The sequence below is a fragment of the Sarcophilus harrisii genome, chromosome 4, assembly GCF_902635505.1.
Source record: "Sarcophilus harrisii chromosome 4, mSarHar1.11, whole genome shotgun sequence".
NCBI classification, from domain to species: domain Eukaryota; kingdom Metazoa; phylum Chordata; class Mammalia; order Dasyuromorphia; family Dasyuridae; genus Sarcophilus; species Sarcophilus harrisii.
This window is the reverse complement of record NC_045429.1, coordinates 289891088-289909682: the sequence shown is the minus strand read 5'-3', so window position 1 is coordinate 289909682 and position 18595 is coordinate 289891088. Positions and strand designations below refer to the sequence as shown.

Genomic DNA, 18595 nt, shown 5'->3' with positions numbered 1-18595 from the left:
CAGAGACAGAACTATGGAAACTGAATGCAGATTGAGAAAGAATTCCCCACCCCAATTTGATTAAAAAAAAAAAATACTGGGAAAACTAGAAACAGTCTGGCAGAAATTATGCTTTGCCCAATATATAAAACCAATATCCCATAATTAATTTTAAATTGATAAATAACTTTAATATTAAAGATCATTTAAAAAGTTAAAGAGAAGCTCATCATATGGGTAGGAGTTGTAATTTTAACCAAACTAATAAGAAGTTACAAAAGATAAAAGTTAACTGTAATTGTATGAAATGGAAAAGCTTCTGCAGAAAGTTAAGGCATTTAGAAGAAAGGAATTAATCATATAGAAAAAAAGAATTTTTAATAAAATTTACCTGATGAGGGTTTGATATCTAAAATATATAACTGAGATTATATATATATATATATATATAGAGAGAGAGAGAGAGAGAGAGAGAGAGGTGTGTATACTTATGTGTGTTTAAATAAATTAAGCAGTTTTAATAACGAAATAAAATGAATAAAATATACATATCCTTTAGTGACTATAGATTCCATTATAAGGCTTATGTCCTAAATAGTCCATTGTTAAAAAGAAAGTCCCTATATGTAATGGGCTGAGGTTTGAGTTGATGCACTGAGGTCCCAAGTATGTGAGGCTAAATAGTAATTGGACTACACTCTATTAATATACATGATTGGATAAAGAATGGTCCCTGCCCACTCTTTGTGCAAGTCCTGATGTGTTGTAGAGGAAATAACGATTTTGGTGGGTGAAGGCAGAGAGAGACAGGAAGAGAAGCTGGGAGATATTGGCCTGGGTTCCATACTCCTAGTTGCTGGTCGTGTGGCTGTTGATCTAGCTAGCTTCTTGACTCAGCTACACACATTGCTATTGCCCATTCTCTTCCACCTCCGATCTTTCTTCACTGAGAATAAAGACTGACGATTTTCCCCTAACCTGAATTCCTGACTCCGGCTGATTTTAAAAGGTCTTCACACCTCTATCCACCAAAATATCTATAGCAACACTTTTTTATATTAACAAAAAATTGGAAAGAAGGTAAATGCCTATCAATTGGGTATTCTGGTACATGAATACAACAGAATATTACTCTGCTATAAGAAATTTTGAATATGATGAATATAGAGAGGAATAGAAAGATTTATACAGTCATGCAAAATAAAGTAAGCAGTGCAATGAAAACAATAAACATGACTGTTATTGTTCTATAATTTTCAATCACATCGAACTCATCATGACCCCATTTGGGAGTTTTCTTGACAAAGATAATATTGGATTGACTTATTATTTCCTTCTCTAGCTCATTTTACAGATGATGAAAATGAGGCAAAAAGGTTAAGTGACTTACCCAAAGTTACTCAACTAGTAAATGTCTAGGTCAGATTTGAACTCAAGAAGGTAAGTCTTCCTGACTCCTGATCCAGGACTCTTATCTGCTATGCTACCTAGCTGTTCCAATACATGACTATAAATAATTGATAGTGAATATTGTAAAATTATAAGTAAGCATGGTGCAAAAAATGAGAAATGAAAAACAGCCCTACCTCATTCCTTTGCAAAGAATAAATCCTATTGATTTTTTGCCATCTAAGTTAAATATTCCCACTTCCTTAAGCTGATCCTCATATGGTATATGTAATATAAATTCAAGATTCTCTGAACTAAATATACAAACTCAGTACTATTCCTTAATTATAAGAAATAAGAGAATTAGAATATGATGTATTCCAAAAGACAAATTGATTTGTACCCCAAAAGAACATATTTTTCAAAAGATATACTTTTCTGTAAAAAGGAATAATTAATTCCTATGCTTAAAAATTGTTCTAAATAATACAGAAATTCTGCATTCTATAAAAACCATTTTTCTGAGACAAATATGATCCCGAAACCCAAAATGAGATGGAACAAAACAGAAAAGAGAATTGTCAATCCTTTTCACTAATGAATATCGATGTGAAAATTTAAAATACAAATTTTTCTGAGACTGTGGTAATATAACATTTTATGTGAAAGTTGGTTTCTTCCAGTCAAAATTACTCTTTAATTTCTTTAAATCTTCCCAAAAGCCCATTTTAGTGTCTTTAAACAGTTATAAATAAAAATGAGATGGGGTCTCTTTAGAAGGCAATCTGTATCAAAGAACAGATGGATTAGACATGAATCTTATTTTTTACAATACCTAGCTAAATTACTGATTCACCTAGAAAGGTGAAGCTCCATATAGGTCTAGCTAAGTCCAAGACAACTAGTTCAGTTCAAGCAACTGACTAGTTCTGGATGATTTGCAGATGCTAGGGAGCTGTGAAGCTTTAAACTGAGTTAGAAAAAGGGAGCTAAATATCACCAATCTAGAGTGAGCAAATTCCAGTCATTTTTTAATGTTCCAATTATGATGTCAGATAAATCTAAAAACAGGGATTGGTAGAATACCTTTGGAGTCAGAAGATGCATTGATGGATTTATTTTCACTCACTATCTCCTAAGCTTCACCAACTGTTAATTTGGATATTTCAAACTGGATGTCCCAGAGTCATCTTTAACATATCCAAAACAAAATTTATTATATTTATCCTCTTTTCAACTTCCCTATTACTGTTTAGGGCACTATCATCCTCCCATTCACCTCGGACCTTAATCTTAGTGTTATCCTCAAACTGACTTACTCATCCCAGTCAGATGTCAAATCTTCTTTCTCCACAATCTAGCTCATATATGTCTTCTCTCTATCCACATAACTACCTCCCTAGTTCAGGTCTTTATCACGTCTTGCAGGACAATTGCAATAGTCTTTTAACTAGCTAATCTCACCTCTGCCTTCTCTAATCCATCTTTTGGCCAAAGTGATTTTCCTAAAGCATAGTTTTAACCATATGGACCTATTTCAATATACTTCCTCTTACCTCTAGAAACAAACTGGCCTCTTTCTATCTTTATAGTCTTTTTGGCTGTACTCTCCAACATGGTCAAGCTCTGCTGACATATTAACCCTTCTTTATACATACTTCTCCATCTCTCATCTCTGTGATTTTGCACTGGTCGCCCCTCAGCAGCAACACTCTTGCTCTTAACCTCCAATTCTTAGAATCTCTGACTTCCTTTAAGAATCAGCTCAAATCCCATCTTTCACAAGAGGCCTATCCCAATCCCCTTGACACTAATGCCTTTTCTTCTACTTTACCCTCCATCTACTCTATGTATTTTGTATTTCTATATATTATTATTATTATTCTATTGAATGTTTGCTCTCTTTGTATTCTTAGGGTTTAGCACAGTATCTGGCAAATAGTAAGGGTTTATTAAATGCTTGCTTGATTGGATGAAGGGGTCATAGCCTAGAAAGGCACATGGAACAAAAGCATCTTATTTGCTTGCTGACTTTGTCAGTTCTTTTGGTTCTGCCCTGTTAAAGCCTGGTGGGTTTATGTAAAATGTCCCTTGTATTGTATATTTATTTGACAGTTATTGTTCACATTTTTTTTAAAAACCAAAAAATAATGGTTATAAATTTACAAGGAGGGATTTGCTCAGACTTCCCTCCTGCCACATACCGCATGGTTTTAACCAGGGAACAGAAACACCAGGTGGCAGTATACCTTAATCATTGGCTCCTTTTTGAGGGGAGTTGATAATTCTTTTAAAAAGTTAAAATGTAAAATTCAAGTTATAAAGTAAAAGCAAATATGGTAGAGCACAAATTACAGAAGCAGAGAGACTGACAGAAATAGGAACCAAGGCACAAAGACAGAATTGTGAGAAGAGTCAGGGAAGAGGGACAAAGAAGATGAATCCTCTACTTGTCAAAGTTGACATCCAGCATTCCTGGCTTCTCCGTACTGATCCCCAGCAATGGGGTGTCCAGTCGCCGAATGCTGTCCTTTTCCACAGTCTGTGTCCAATCTTGAAAAGTCTTTCGAACCAATTCATCCATAGCCTGGGTCAGCTGCTGGTATGTGTGGACACTCTCCTCTCCAGTGCCAATGTGGGGCAGAAAATGGGCAGATGAGAGGCACTAAAAAGACAGGTGGAAAAAAGCGTATAAGCAGGCTATATTTTTAACACGTTAATACCTGATCTGGTCCAAAGACTTTTACCTGAGGGCTATAGAAAGTTTAATTGAATAATTGGAAATACTATCTACCAGAAGAGAAAATACTCAGAGAGAGGATTGATTTATTTCAAGTGTAACTGAAGTATAATTTTCTCACTTTATTTTTCTTGCCTTTGTCTTTATAACATGGCTAATATGGAAATGTTTTGCATGACTGCATATGTATAATGGGTATCATATTGTTTGACTCTTGAGAAATGGGAGAGGAACTAGAGGAAAGACAAGAATTTGGAACTCAAATGTTTTTAACAGCATCTTTAAAATAAATAATAAAATGTTTAAGAAAAAATGAAAATGTAAAAGAAAGATTGATATAAATGATCTGATCAATAGAGTAGGTCAAAAGAAAAAGATTGAACAAGATGTTATAGAAAAGAGAAGGCATTACATTGAAAAAGAAAAAGGGGATAAGAGAAAAAAGAGACAGCAAGAACTTGGGTCTTACTGAAAGAAAAATACATAAAGTACACAATGAGTGCCAAGCACCAGAGTTGAGATATGAAAGGGTAAGGTCAGTGTACACTAAGCAGATACTAGAACACTTACATTCATGGAACGATCAAGGCGACGACGCAGGGTGCGCACCCAAAAGGCATGACCAGAATACTGGCCCATATATGGAGGTATATAGGGCCATTTCTTGCTTAGTTCCCGGTTCACCAGAGTCAATTCCCCATTGAACATCATGTACAGATCCACTGCCTTCTTGTCAAATGTTCGCTTTATAGCCTAAAAATAAGATAGAAGGAGCTTGGGAAGGAAGTTCCTTGGATTCCTGAGAACTGATGTACAAGGAGGCTCCTCCCTTTTAGTAATTCCAGAGTGTGGGAGTTACTCTATGGAGGATATTGTTAGATTTTTACATCCTTCTTGGGTGATCTTGAGAGCACTGCTAAGGTATTGATGATTTGGTGTGAGGTGGATATGGGATAAAAATGGGTTGGTTTAGTCCCTAGGTGAGGAGGGACCAGATAGATTTAAAGATAGTGAGGGCTTTCAAGGATGCATGAAGCAGGGGGCACCTCGCGGCTTGCAAGTCTATGAAAGGTATCCAGTAGCAATACTCCATGTTCTACATCTCGAACTGTCTCAAAGGCTGCAGTAATCAGGTTCTGTGTCATCACCTCCAGATCTTTAATTCCTGCCCGGAACCTATAATAGTTGCAAAACATTACATGTTGAGATGAATGAGCCCTCATTCCTGGCCTCTGCCCAACCCCACCTGAAATCCTTGAACTCCCTTTACAAAATCATAGAATCTTAAGAATTAGGAGGGACTTCAGAGGCTGCATCACTTTACTTTTCTAAAAACTGGTTCTCTCTAGTTAGCCCAGACTAGATGTGCAGACGCTTCGACTGGCATGGTAGCTCTGACCTATTTCTGAGCTGGTGCATCAGTCCTTGGGTAACCTGGTATGCTTACCCAAAGAACTCTCACTCACAGTCCTTGGAGCTCATCATGTTAATTAGATTTTCTACAGAACACAATTGGCTCAGACCATTATAGTTGGTAACTCCCAAACTTGAAGAGTTCTGTGAGTCTCCATCAACCTCCCTGACAGCAGGCATCACAGGCATAGGTCCCCCATATCTGGCCCAACCCATTTCTGACCAAGAATCCTGTCTACAATATCTCTAATTGTTATCTAGTCTTTGATGACATCCAGTAAAGCAAAACCCACTATCTACTAAAGTGGCCCATTTTACTTTTGGACAGCTCTATTACAATGCTTGTTTTTTGTATTGTTTTCTATAACAAATCTTTATCTGCCTGAAACTTAGACTCATTACTCCTAGAAGAAGGGTTGGGCACATCTGGGACTAAACAGAATACATCAGATTCCTTTTCCACATGACAAGCCTATAAATTCTTGAAGACAGCTATCACATTTCTCTATAAAATTTTCTCTTCTGAACTAAATACCCCAGTTCCTTCAACCAGTCTTCATATAACATATTTCTCCAGTCTTAACACTATCTTGCCTTTCTTCTATACATATTTCAGTTTGCTTATTTCCTTCCTAAAAAGTATTGCCCCAAACTCAACAGAGTTTAGTTACATGTGATAGTCTGACCATTTCAGAGTATGATGAAATCATTACTTCCCTACTTCTGGATACTATGCCTCTCTAAATGCAATCTAGAATGGCATTGGGCCGCCATATGATACTATTACTTTGAAGTGAATACACAAGGTTGCCATATCCTTTTCCCCAGAATTATTAAATGGTTATGTCATCCTTATCCCCTACTTGTGAAATTGATGTTTTGAACTCATGTGGGATTTTGTTTCTCCTTATTAAATTAAATTTCATTTTATTAAACTCAACCCAACAATCTAGCTGTCAAAGATCTTGATGATTCTGACTCTAGCATCTTCTTAATTCTCTCAGTTTCATACTACCTGGAAAGTTAATAAGCCATTGATTAAAATCCGAATAACATAAGACTAAGGACATATTCTCTGGAACACTCCACTAGAGATGTCATAACAAGTGACATCAACCTAGAATGACTATTCTTAGTCGGATTCTGCCAAAAACAGTTCCAATCTCACCTATTACTTAGCCAATATAATCCTGCCTATAAGGCCAGAATGAGAAATTCTGGCAAATAGATATAAAATATATCTATAATATGTTCCTAATCTACTGTCTTGTTACCCTACCAAAAAGACATAAGGTTAATGTGGCATATCCTGGTCTTGAAGAACAGGCTTTCAGTGATCACCGATTTCCTTTCTAAGTATTTACAAACTGTCTCTTTAATTATGTGCTCTTTTACCCTCTTATTTGAAAACTAGCACATATGCTATTCTCCAGTTTTGTGACACCTCTCCCATTCTCCAACATCTTTCAAAGATCACTGATGGCAGATCAACAATCACTTGTGCTTTCAATAATACAGAATATAGTTTTTTAAGTGTCTTGCACTCAATTGAGGGCATTTAGATGCCAAATAACCATTGTCTCATCTCTTTTGAGATTTCCCTGCCAATTATTTGCATGCTTTTTTGGTCCCAATCTAAAGCTTACTCTTAAAAGCTATGCATCAGACAAGTCCCTTTACTTTTCCTGATCTTGAAACCTTTTCCTATTCTATTCACTTTTTTCTACTCAGTCTTCCTTCTCTCCCCCCCTTCCTTGGTTTCACTCTGTGGTTCTCCTTACCTATTATAATCCTCATGCCAAGATGTGTTCTTGACATCTAGAATGCCCCCATGAACAGCCCGTAGCATGAGCAGATTCTTATGAAAGATGTCCTCAATCTCCAGCAAATTACGTGCTATTTGGGGCCCTTCAGCACCAAAGAAACAGGGTATATCTTCCTGCTTGCCATCCACCCAACGAGCAAAGTGATATTGGCAGTCACAAACCTAGAAGAGATTGCACATTTGGTCTCCTGCTTCCCCTTCTTAGACTAGAAGTTTCCAGCTAGAAGCAATCATACTTCATCTAATAAATAGGGTCAGTAAGAGGCATAGGTTACTGAAATAGAATTAATAATAAAGAATTAGATCTAGCATATTGGATCAGTGATAATGATGGAGGCAGAACCTGTAAATAGGCTGAAGAGGGAAATGGTGGAGCCACTACAAAGTACCTGGCATATAGTAGTCACTTAATAATTGCTTGTTGCTTGATTAGTCCCTACTCCCCCATCTCCTCAGGCTCCTGAACAAGGATTCTGCCACTGGCTTCAGTTCCCCACCCTAACCAAAGTTTCCACACCTCAATAAGATCCTTGCAACGCTGTACAAAGGCATCAACCTGGGCAAATATGCTTGTCTGGTCCAAAACCCAGCCCCGGTTGGAGAACCTGAGTTGGGAAGTAGAAAACACAGGTATGATAGTTTTAGATCCACTGGCAAGAGATACAATACTAGATTAGTACTTAATCACAGGAGTCTTTAGCAGAAAGGTTAATTCTAAGGATTTAGAATGGGAAGAACCAGAGATAGGGAATGATGCATCTAGGTTCTAGACATGATGAATAATCAAAATTCTGTGGTCCATTTGTAGAGCAAAAGGGAGAAAAGGGAGGTTCCTGGGAACAGATATGGGTTATTAGAGAGAGGTGGGAAGTAGTTGGACTTGCACCCAAAGAGAAGGACTAAATAGGAACATGAAATCTGTGACTATGAGAATTCAAAAGTAAAGAATTAATTCAGGAAGCAAATTCTGCTTTTTTGGGGACTGGGGAGGGGTCAGGGAAAAGGTGATATAACCTACTGCGTATGTAATTGTACAGCCTGCATGTAGTGGTCCTTCCATGCCTGACAGCATTCTATGCAGCTGCGCAGACTCTGTTTGCTAGAATTGACATAGCCTTCAAATATTCGGTCCAGGGAAATATTATGGCAGCACAAACGTATGATCTCGTTGCTCATCTACAAGGACAAATTGATTTTACCCCTCAAACTATAGTCTCCCAGTCTAATACTCAATCATCCCAATCCTTTCTTTGAGTCTCCTTGACTACATCCCCAAGTCTACTCCTTGCTACTCATGGTTTCCTTTGCCTCTAAACCATTCCCAGGTGTACTGTATATCTGGGTTATGAACCTCCACACTTTGGCTCAGGTGGCTCCTTGTCTCTAACCACATAATCACCTCTCACTAAGACTGTAGCCTCCTAACCAATATCCCTCATTTTAGCTTCTCTCCTCCCATCCATTGGATTTTTTTTTATGCTGACACAATTGGGGCTAAGTGACCAGATTTGAACTCAGGTCCTCGACTTCAGGGCTGGTGCTCTATGCACTGAACTACCTAGCTGCCCCTCCAATCAATTTTTAATGCACCTCTCAAAATGATCTTTTTTTTTTTTAAGGCTAATGCTGATCTTAACATACAAAAATCTGCAATGGCTCTTTACTGCTTTTAGAATAAAATGTTAAAAGACTTTAGCATAGAACACAAGAACTTTCAGACTCTACCTCCACCTGCCTCATTTCATAAGACCTATTTATGTATTCTATGTGTCTATCAAACTGGTCTAATAAGCCATTTCCCAAATTTCTCTATCTTTGTGACTCTAAGCCTCCAATGCCCAGCCTTGCCTTACAATCCTTTCTCATCTTCATCTTTCAAAGACTTCACCTTCTTTCAAGGCTCAGTTCAGATGCTACCTTTTGTAACATTTCTGGATTCTACCCCCTCTCCAAATATTAATGGCCTCCTCTGCTTCAAATGTGTCTAGAGAGCTGAGTTCTCCTTTGCATGTGCCCTGTTACTCCCTGCTTTGTGTTATACTTCCCAAGAGAATGGAAGCACCTTGAGAGCAAGAACTATTTTGTTACTTCAGTGCCCTGCAGAGAGAAATCACTTAATGCAATTAATTGCATTGAATATATTTAAATGAAACTTCCAAATCCACCCTCACACCCCTATTAGCCTCATCCATACCCACTACTCAGCTGGTTTCTTTCTAACTTCTTGGCTCACTTTAGGGATTTTACAACTGAGGGAAATCGTTTTGTCCAAGCCTTATCCATGTTTCATTCTTAAATCCTTCTTGCTTTAGTGGATAGGATAGAATCATATTCTCAGGGAATGCTAAATGTTTGTTGAATTAAATCCCAACACAAGGAAAAAAGAAGAAAATCCTAATCCTTCCTACCAGAATTTCCGGTCTGAAAATTCTCCATTCCTTCAGATACAAAAGAATTCAGCTCAAATATCTACTTACTTAGGGTCTGAAGCAAAGAATAATTTTGGAAAACTTAAATGTTCTGTTGGGTCTCGTACTTTTCAGATATCTTCACAATAACCCTGAGAAGCTGATAATATTATCCCTACTTTACAATTGAAGACACTGAGACAGATAGAGATTAAATGACTTGCCTTGTTCAACAAAACTAGTAAATATCTAAGGCTGGATTTGAATTCAGGTATCCTTGACCCCAAGTCCAGCATTCTATCCACAACATCCCCTAATATAACATGTAAGCCTGAGAACCCTGGAAATAGCAGCACATCCATCTACCCAGATTATAGGCCTTGCTTCCAGGGTGATAGAATAAGTTTTGTGAAGATACAAGCTGTAGGTGCTGTGGCTTCCACTTTGTCAGAAGATATCACTACTAAAGATGCAAAAAGAAAAAAAATTTTCTAGCTACCAAATCTTTGTCACTATCAAACAGTTTATCATCGGAAATGACTGGTTTATCAATGAAAATGATGCATCACCATCTGTTTTGCTACTGTAACCTATGGAGTAATGGGGCTTTCTGTATGATTTGCAGCTAAAATTTTCTATATGTGTTGTTTATCCTTACTAAAATGCAAGCTTCTTAAAAGTAGGAATGCTTGCTTTTCTAATTATTCTTCGGTACCCTTAAGGTCCCTGTGATTCCCAGATGATATCTGGCTGAATGAATTTAGTGCACAAGTTTTCAAAACTTTGACAAACAATAAACCCATTCTCATCATACAGACCTTTCGGAAGAGGGAGGTGAGCCTCTCACGTGTGTTATAGTATGGGGAGTTGACCCAGATAATGCGTATGAGACTGAGAAGAAGAGGGAATTTATTGGGTATGTCCTTAGGCTGCAGAACTGCCAGTTCCTGATAGGGCTCCTTCAGGATTGACAGGAAGGTCAGGTTTGACTGTGCTTGCCGGGAACCATCCTACAGGTGAAAAAATGCTGTTAGTCATCAGAGAACATATTAGAAATAGGGCTCTTCATTTCATTGGGTCCCCATCTTAATTTGCCATCTCCATATTATCTTTTTCAAACTACTGGACCCAGTATCAATTATTCCAAATGCTATTGCTCCTCAGAATTTCTGCCCATTGCTTGCACTGTATTTTCCCTAGTTTATATGTTACTCTGAGAGTATAACATCTTTTTTTCATCATAACCTCCAAGTACCCTAAGAAGAGGATTTATTTCTATTTCCTCTTTATGCAAGACTCTGAACACAACAGTCTTAATACCAACTATCCAATTCCAAATCCATTTTGCTCAACAGCCAAGTCTCTTTCTCTCTCACTATATACATATATATATAATATATATACACACATATATATCTATATATACATAGACACAGACACACAGACATAGACATACACACTGCATGATAAAGCATAATGAATTTTATATCTACATATTATTTTATATTTGTATATGTACTATACACACACTGTGGGATATACATACTATGAGATAAAAGTATAATAGCTTATATGCATCTAAATATATACATATGTGCATATGTAATTTCTACATATCTAATGGGCACTCTGCTATTGGTTCTAGATCTCATTGTGTTCCCCCATTTTAGGGGCATTCTGTACCCCTAAGGTTTCATTTAACCATTTAATATTCTGACTAGCATTCATAAAGTTATACTTACTTCAGAAATATAGCAAGAATAACATACAAAAATCCTAGGAAGATAATCCCCCTCTTGCACTTTGGGGAGGGGATTAGGTTTACTCAGCTCAGTTCCTATATAGCACAATATCACCAAATTCCAAGTCCAAAGCCACTCATGCCCCTCTGTGTTTGAGACCCAAGCAATATGATTTCTTAAGCTTCATGGGCTGGTTGGCTGAATATCTGGGATCCTGAAATTCTGTCAAGACAGTATATATATATATATATATATATATATATATATATATATATATATGTATACATATACGTGTGTGTATGTATATATATATATATATAAATATATATATAGGAGTATACATATACGTGTGTGAAGGTATATATATATATATATATTCACATATTCATGTATATGTATATACATATATAACAGCCATCTTTTTTCTAGTTCCAGTTTTCCCATAGTTCTACAGTTTCAGGTTTCTCCAGTAAATGGTATGATTCACTTCCAAAACTTGATTCAAAACTTTATTCAAAATTCACTAGGAAGATTTCTAGAACTCCACCTCTCTCCTCTCAGAATAGTCCTTCACTCTGTACATAATTCTAAAGTAGTAGTAGTAGGAGTAGTAGGAGTAGTAGTAGTCATAGTAGTGGTAGTAGTGATAGTAGTAGTAGTAGTAGTAGTGTAATAGTGGTTGTGGTAGTAGTAGTGGTGGTAGTGGTAGTAATAGTAATAGTACTGATAGTAGTAGTGTAGTAGTACTGATGGTAGTAGTAGTAGTAGTGATGATAGTGGTAGTAATAGTAGTAGTAGTTGTAGCAGCAGTAATGGTGGTAGTCATAGTAGTAGTGATAGTAGTAGTAGTAGTAGTAGTAGTAGTAGTGATAGTAGTAGTGGTGGTGGTGGTGGTAGTAGTGGTGGTAGTAATAGTACTAGTAGTTGTAGTAGTGGTAGTGGTAGTAGTAATGAGTAGAGAGGAGTAGTAGTATAGTAATAGTAGTGATGGTGGTGGTGGTAGAAGTTAGTAGTAGTAGTGTAATAGTAGTGGTGGTAGTGATAGTAATAGTAGTAGTAGTAATAGTAGTAGTTGTAGTTGTAGTAGTAATAGTAGTAGTGGTAGTCATATTAGTAATAATGGTGGTAGTGGTGGTAGTAGTGATACTTGTAGTCATAGTAGTAGTAGTAGTATAGTAATACTAGTGGTAGTGGTGGTAATAGTAATGATGGTAGTAGTAGTGGTAGTCATAGTAGTAGTCGTGTAATAGTAGTGGTGGTGGTAATAGTAGTAGTTATAGTAGGGGTTGTGTTAGTAATAGTAGTAGTAGTAGTAGTCATAGTAGTAGTAGTGGTAGTAGAAGTAGTAGTAGTGTAATATTTGTAATAGTGGTGGTGGTGGCAGTAGTAGTAGTGGTGGTAGTGGTAGTAATAGTAGTAGTTGTAGTTGTAGTAGTGATAGTGATAGTAATAGTAGCAGTAATAGTAGTAGTAGTGGTAGTCATAGTAGTAGTAGTGATAGTCATCGTAGTAGTGATAGTAGTAGTATTAGTGGTGGTGGTGGTGGTAGTAGTAGTTGTAATTGTAGTCATAGTTGTAATAGTGGTAGTGGTAGTAGTGGTAGAAAATTTGGGAGTTGTTTTTTTCCAGGGTAAAAATTGTCTTCCCATGCTACCTTTCCCCATACTCTTTTAACTATCCAGATAAATCCTATTATTCCTCAATCTCTTTCTTCCTTTCCCTTTACTGTTCCTGAAATGCCATTCTGATTATTAAAAAACTTCCCTTTAATTTCTACCTCTTCTTTTCATATACTTTCCATCTTTCACTCACTGGAACCTGGATCTCTCCCAAAGATTATCACTAGTCACATACCGTAATGCCAGTTGCTTCTTACTTCTTATTCCCTAAATAATATATTCCTTACTTCCTAATATTCCCTCTGCCACCATCACTTATCAACCTCTTCTCCCTGGAGATTCATTTCATTACTCTATGTCATTTGGCTCATACAGACAAAAAAGAAACAAAATTATGACTTTTTGCAGATGATATCTACTTAGAGAATCCTAGAGATTCAACTAAAAAATTGAAACAATAAAAAACTTCAGCAAAGTAGTAGCAAGATAAAAATTAAATTCACAAAAATCATTAGCCTTTTTGTATTTTACCCACAAACTCCAACAGGAAGAGACAGAGAAATGCCATTAAAAATAATTATAGAATGTATAAAATATTTAGCATTCACCTACCAATATGCAGTGAGAATAAAATGTTTTAAGCTTCTATTTTGTGAATGAATAGTTGTTATATAAATTATTTTTCTATAATAAGGATTTGAGTGTTGTAGTTTAGCAATGACCCCAGATTTAGTAACCAATTACCAATGATGGGAGTGTCTCTCAGATTTTGTAAACAATTGCTAATGACCTGTGTCCTCCAAATCTGGTAAATAACTGAGAAACATTTGTTATCTTTGATAATTCATTTCAACATAATATCAGATAATCAATCACCAACCAGAATTTGGTTATCACCAGCTAATGCCTGTAGCTAGAACTTTAAGAAGCCTATCAGAGATCCCCAATCTTCATACTGATATTGGGTTTAAACTGAGGTTGCTTCCTCTATTCTTCTACCCCTTTCAGTTAAAACTGAACTATCTGCTATCTTCACTTGAAGGCATTATTGATAAAACAATGGAAATATGGCTTGTCAGTCAACCATCCTGGAGGAAGACACACAACCATCAATTGAACAGAGAACGAAAGAACCAGGTCATCAAGTATTAGGTTGTATTAGTATTATCAACATATTAGGTTGATTGATTCCTTCCTAGGAAATCAGGTTGATGGCTTGTCCTAATGGGGTTGATGTTTATATTGTTTAACAGATAATATAAACTAATTTTTCTACATATTGATTTATAAAGTTTGATTACTAGCATTGAGAAAGGTACATCTAATTAGCATTTCCACAGAACTACTTAGCAAAAGTAACAGTAAATTGGTTCTGCATATACACCATGAATTACACAAGATACACACAAGATTTATACATAAAATGTCATTAAATTTAATTGGAGAGATATTGCTGGTCCTTACTACTATAATAAAAAAACCAAAACCTAGACAATACTGTCTAAATTAGTTTAACTTATTTAATACTATAACAACCAAAATAAAGTATTACTTTATTTTATTATTATTATTATTATTGGCTGAGGCAATTGGAGTTAAATGACTTGCCCAGGGTCACACAGGTAGGAAGTGTTAAGTATGTGAGAGCAGATTAGTATAGTAGTATCAATACTACTATTAAGATCAATAAGACAACAAACAGAATTTAAAGTCAGAAAGATAGAAAAAGGCAACAAAATTATCCCTATTTACTGATAATATAATGGTATTCTAAACAAACAAACAAAAATCCTAGAAAATCAGCAAAGATACTCAAATAACTATAAAATATTTGGGAACTGACCTATCAAAGTACACAAAAGACTTGTAGAGATTCAATTACAAACTTAAAGAAATTAAAAAAAATCTTAAATAGATGGAGAAATATTCAGTGTTCATGGGTAGGCCATGCTAGCATAATAAAAATGACAACACTATCAAAATAAATTAAGATTTTTAATGCTATATCAATCAGATTTCAAGGGTATACTTTATCAGACTTGACAAACTTAACAAAATTCATTTGCAAAAACAAAAGATCTAAAATAGTCAGAAAAATTATGAAAAAAGTAGGGATGAAAAACTAGCACTCCTGGACCACAAACTACATTATAAAACAGTAGTTATCTGTAGGTTAATAGTAATTAACAGTAGGTTAAAAAATAGATCAATAGAACAAATTAGACAGGAAGAATCAGAAAAAATGGAACTCTATAAAGCAGTGTTTGATAAAGTGGAAAACATAAATTCCCTAGAAAAAAAAATCTCCTTATTTGACAAAAACTGATGGGAAAACAGTCTGGCAGAAAACAATACTTTATACCATATTCTACAATACATTCTAAATGAATATATGACCTTAACCTTAAGGATCATAATATAAAAATAGGAGAAAAATCTCTCCTGTACTTCTCACACCTATGGATAAGAAATATAATCTTTTGTCCTGTTTTTTTTTTCTTTTTTGCTAAGCAATTGGGGGTAAGTGACTTGCCCAAGGTCACACAGCTAGGAAGTATTAAGTAATTGAGGCAAAATTTGAACTCAGGTCCTATTGATTCCAAAACCATTGTTCTATCTACTGTGCCATCTACCACAAGATGGTCCCAAGAAATATATTCTTTTTTTTCTTAATGTACATTATTTCTTCCTTTATTTAAAATATGTACTTTTTCTTTAAACCCACTAAGTATTTCTGAGTTGCCTTGGAAACTGGATCCAGATTCAAATTTGACAAAGAAATATATTCTTAACCAAACAAGGGGTAGAAACAATTACAAAAGATAAAATAGATAACTTTGATTATATGAAACTAAAAAGTTTCTGCATAGACAAAATTAAGGCACCTAGGATAAGAGGAATGGTTGAATTGGGAAAAAAAATTTGTATCAAATTTCACTGTTAAGAGTCTGGTACCCAAGATATATGAACAATACATACATATACATATATGTAAGGTTCTTGTTGGTTTTCTGGAGGTCTCTGAACAGCCTTCTCACCAAGAGAATACTAAAATGTTAAAGTCCAAATTCTTTATTGTCTCCTTGCCTGGGACTGGGCAGGTTTCTGGAGAGCCTTTCAGATCAGTTTTGGTTTCAGTGGGGGAAGTGCAGGAGGCCAGCCACCACAGTGGTGTGAGATGAAGTGAATGAATCTGTCTCTCCTTGGCTCCCAGAGCTTGCGCTCCCTTGTAGAGGGCTGAAACTCTGAATAGGTGTACTTGAATCAGACAACCAAGCACTTAAGACTAATTACCTAATCAATAAAAGACAATGACTTTATTAGCATATGTTTGGATAATGGTTCTTCTCACAGGTGATGCTAGCTGAATGCTTGGTGTTAAGATAATCATAGGCAAGGATAAGAGGGTGGGGTGACAGAGGCCAGAGTCACTTTGCAGCACTATGAGGAGGAGGGAGGCAGGTGGCTCTGGACTTCAGGATCCAGGATTCTGCTTGGCTGCCTCTTTCACTTTCCCCCCTAAAGACCAAGGACTTTGATTTATCCTGACTCTGGCTGACCCTGAAGCCCTCCAGAGAGCTAGTCCGGACTTCACATTCCAGTCCTCTTGTCTTCTCCAGCTCTGTCTCCGAGATTCTCGGTCTCTCAGGAGAACCACCAAGAGCCTGACCAAAGATAGAATGAATCTTGTCCAGTCCTTGCTGGCTTTTTTATACTCTATTATAATTACATTATCATAGGTGTGAATCTTGTGGAACTATATTAAGTACTAAGTACATGTACTGAACTAGAGAACTATTAATCACCGTGCTAAACTAAATAACCATTGTCTTATCAATTCCACTTAGCACCTTGTAAGAATCCTTGTTTCAAGTACAGAATTCTGGCCCATAACACACACACACACACACACACACACACACACTCACATATATATTTTTCACAAAATGTCCTAACTAGATAAGTGACCAAAGGATATGCAAAAACAATTTTCAAAAGAAGAATTGCAAAGTATTCACAACCACATGTAAGAAGTCTCCACAATACTACTACTAAGAAAAAAAACAAAATCAAAACAACACTTTGAGCTTTTACTTCACACACTGAAACTTAGCAAAAATGATAACAGTCAATGTTGAAGGGGTTATGGAATGATAAACACACTAATACATTGTTGGTGGAGCTATGAAATGATACAACTGTTTTGGAAAACAATTTGGAATTATGAAAAGTGGCTAAAAGTCTAAAAGTTCTATATCCTTTTAACTAGATATTCTGTTACTGAACCTATATCCCTAGGAAGACATATCCCTAGAAAGAAAAGTCCTCATATACACTAAAATATTTATGACAGCCTTTTTTTATAATACCAAAGAATTGGAAACAAAGTATAAGTCCAACAATTGGAGGATGGCTAAAAGAAATGTGGCACATAAATATAATGGAATAATACTGTACTGTTAAGAAACAATATGTGTGAAGAACATAATAAAGCACGGAAAGATCTGTATGAACTGATGCAGAGTGAAGAAAGTCAAGACAAGAAAGCAATATATACAATGACTTTTCAGTTATGTCTGACTCTTTGTGACCCCATTTAGGGTTTTAGTGGCATATTGGAGTGGTCTGTCATTTTCTTTTCCAGCTCATTTTAATGGAAATTGAGGCCAACAGGATTAAGGGACTTGCCAGAGTCATGGAGTTAGAATGTGAAGTCAGACATGAACTCAGAAAAATGAGCATTCCGGACTCCAAGTCCAGCACTCTATCCACTGCTATCCTACACAGTGACTAAAACAATGTAAATAGAAAGTACAACAAAGCATTAAAAAAAATCAAAAGTAAATATAACAAAATTAAAAAGATCAAGAATGAGTTGAATGAAGAACATTCTAACCTGTCCCTTTGTGGAGGTGAGTTCACCAATATTACACATTACATCCACATTATATTCACATTACACATTTTCAGATTTTTTCAATATATTGATTAGTTGTACTGATTTTTTTTTCCTCTCTAAAAATACCTCTTATATAGGAAAACTCTCTGGGAGAAAGAAATGGAGGAATACTGAGGATAACTATGATGATATTAAGAGAAAACATCAATTAAAAACTTTTTTTTTTTTACTTAGGCAATTGGGAATAAGTGACTTGCCTAGGGTCACACAGCTGAGAAGTGTTAAGTGAAATTAGATTTGAACTCAGGTCTTCCTGACTTCAGGGTTGGCACTCTATCCACTGCACCAACTAGCTGCCCCAATAAAAACATTTTTTTAAAGTTAAAAATAAAAGGAAGTTCTGAAAGACAATTCCACTGAAGTAAACAGAAATAGGAAAAATATTAATAAAAAACAAATTTTTCAGATTTAGCCAATGTTTTACATGACTGTGCAAACTTGATACAAGGTATTGTTCTTATGGTTGAGTCATTTAGGTCATATTTTCATATAGTCTGGGTGGTAATTCCTAGTTTGAAAT

The 18595-nt window shown here is 35.9% G+C and overlaps 1 protein-coding gene across 1 annotated transcript in view; it reads right to left on the bottom strand.

Annotated features, from left to right (window-relative positions):
- The window catches only part of DNAH2 (dynein axonemal heavy chain 2), a 104193-nt gene that overhangs the window by 70912 nt on the left and 14686 nt on the right, over positions 1–18595 (bottom strand). The window contains exons 7-13 of the mRNA XM_031968634.1: positions 10573–10764; positions 8365–8522; positions 7864–7951; positions 7303–7508; positions 5155–5284; positions 4679–4861; positions 3819–4033 (exon numbers count right to left, since the gene is read on the bottom strand). Coding sequence (XP_031824494.1) covers positions 3819–4033; positions 4679–4861; positions 5155–5284; positions 7303–7508; positions 7864–7951; positions 8365–8522; positions 10573–10764 — 1172 coding nt within the window. The remainder of the gene's footprint in view (positions 1–3818; positions 4034–4678; positions 4862–5154; positions 5285–7302; positions 7509–7863; positions 7952–8364; positions 8523–10572; positions 10765–18595) is intronic.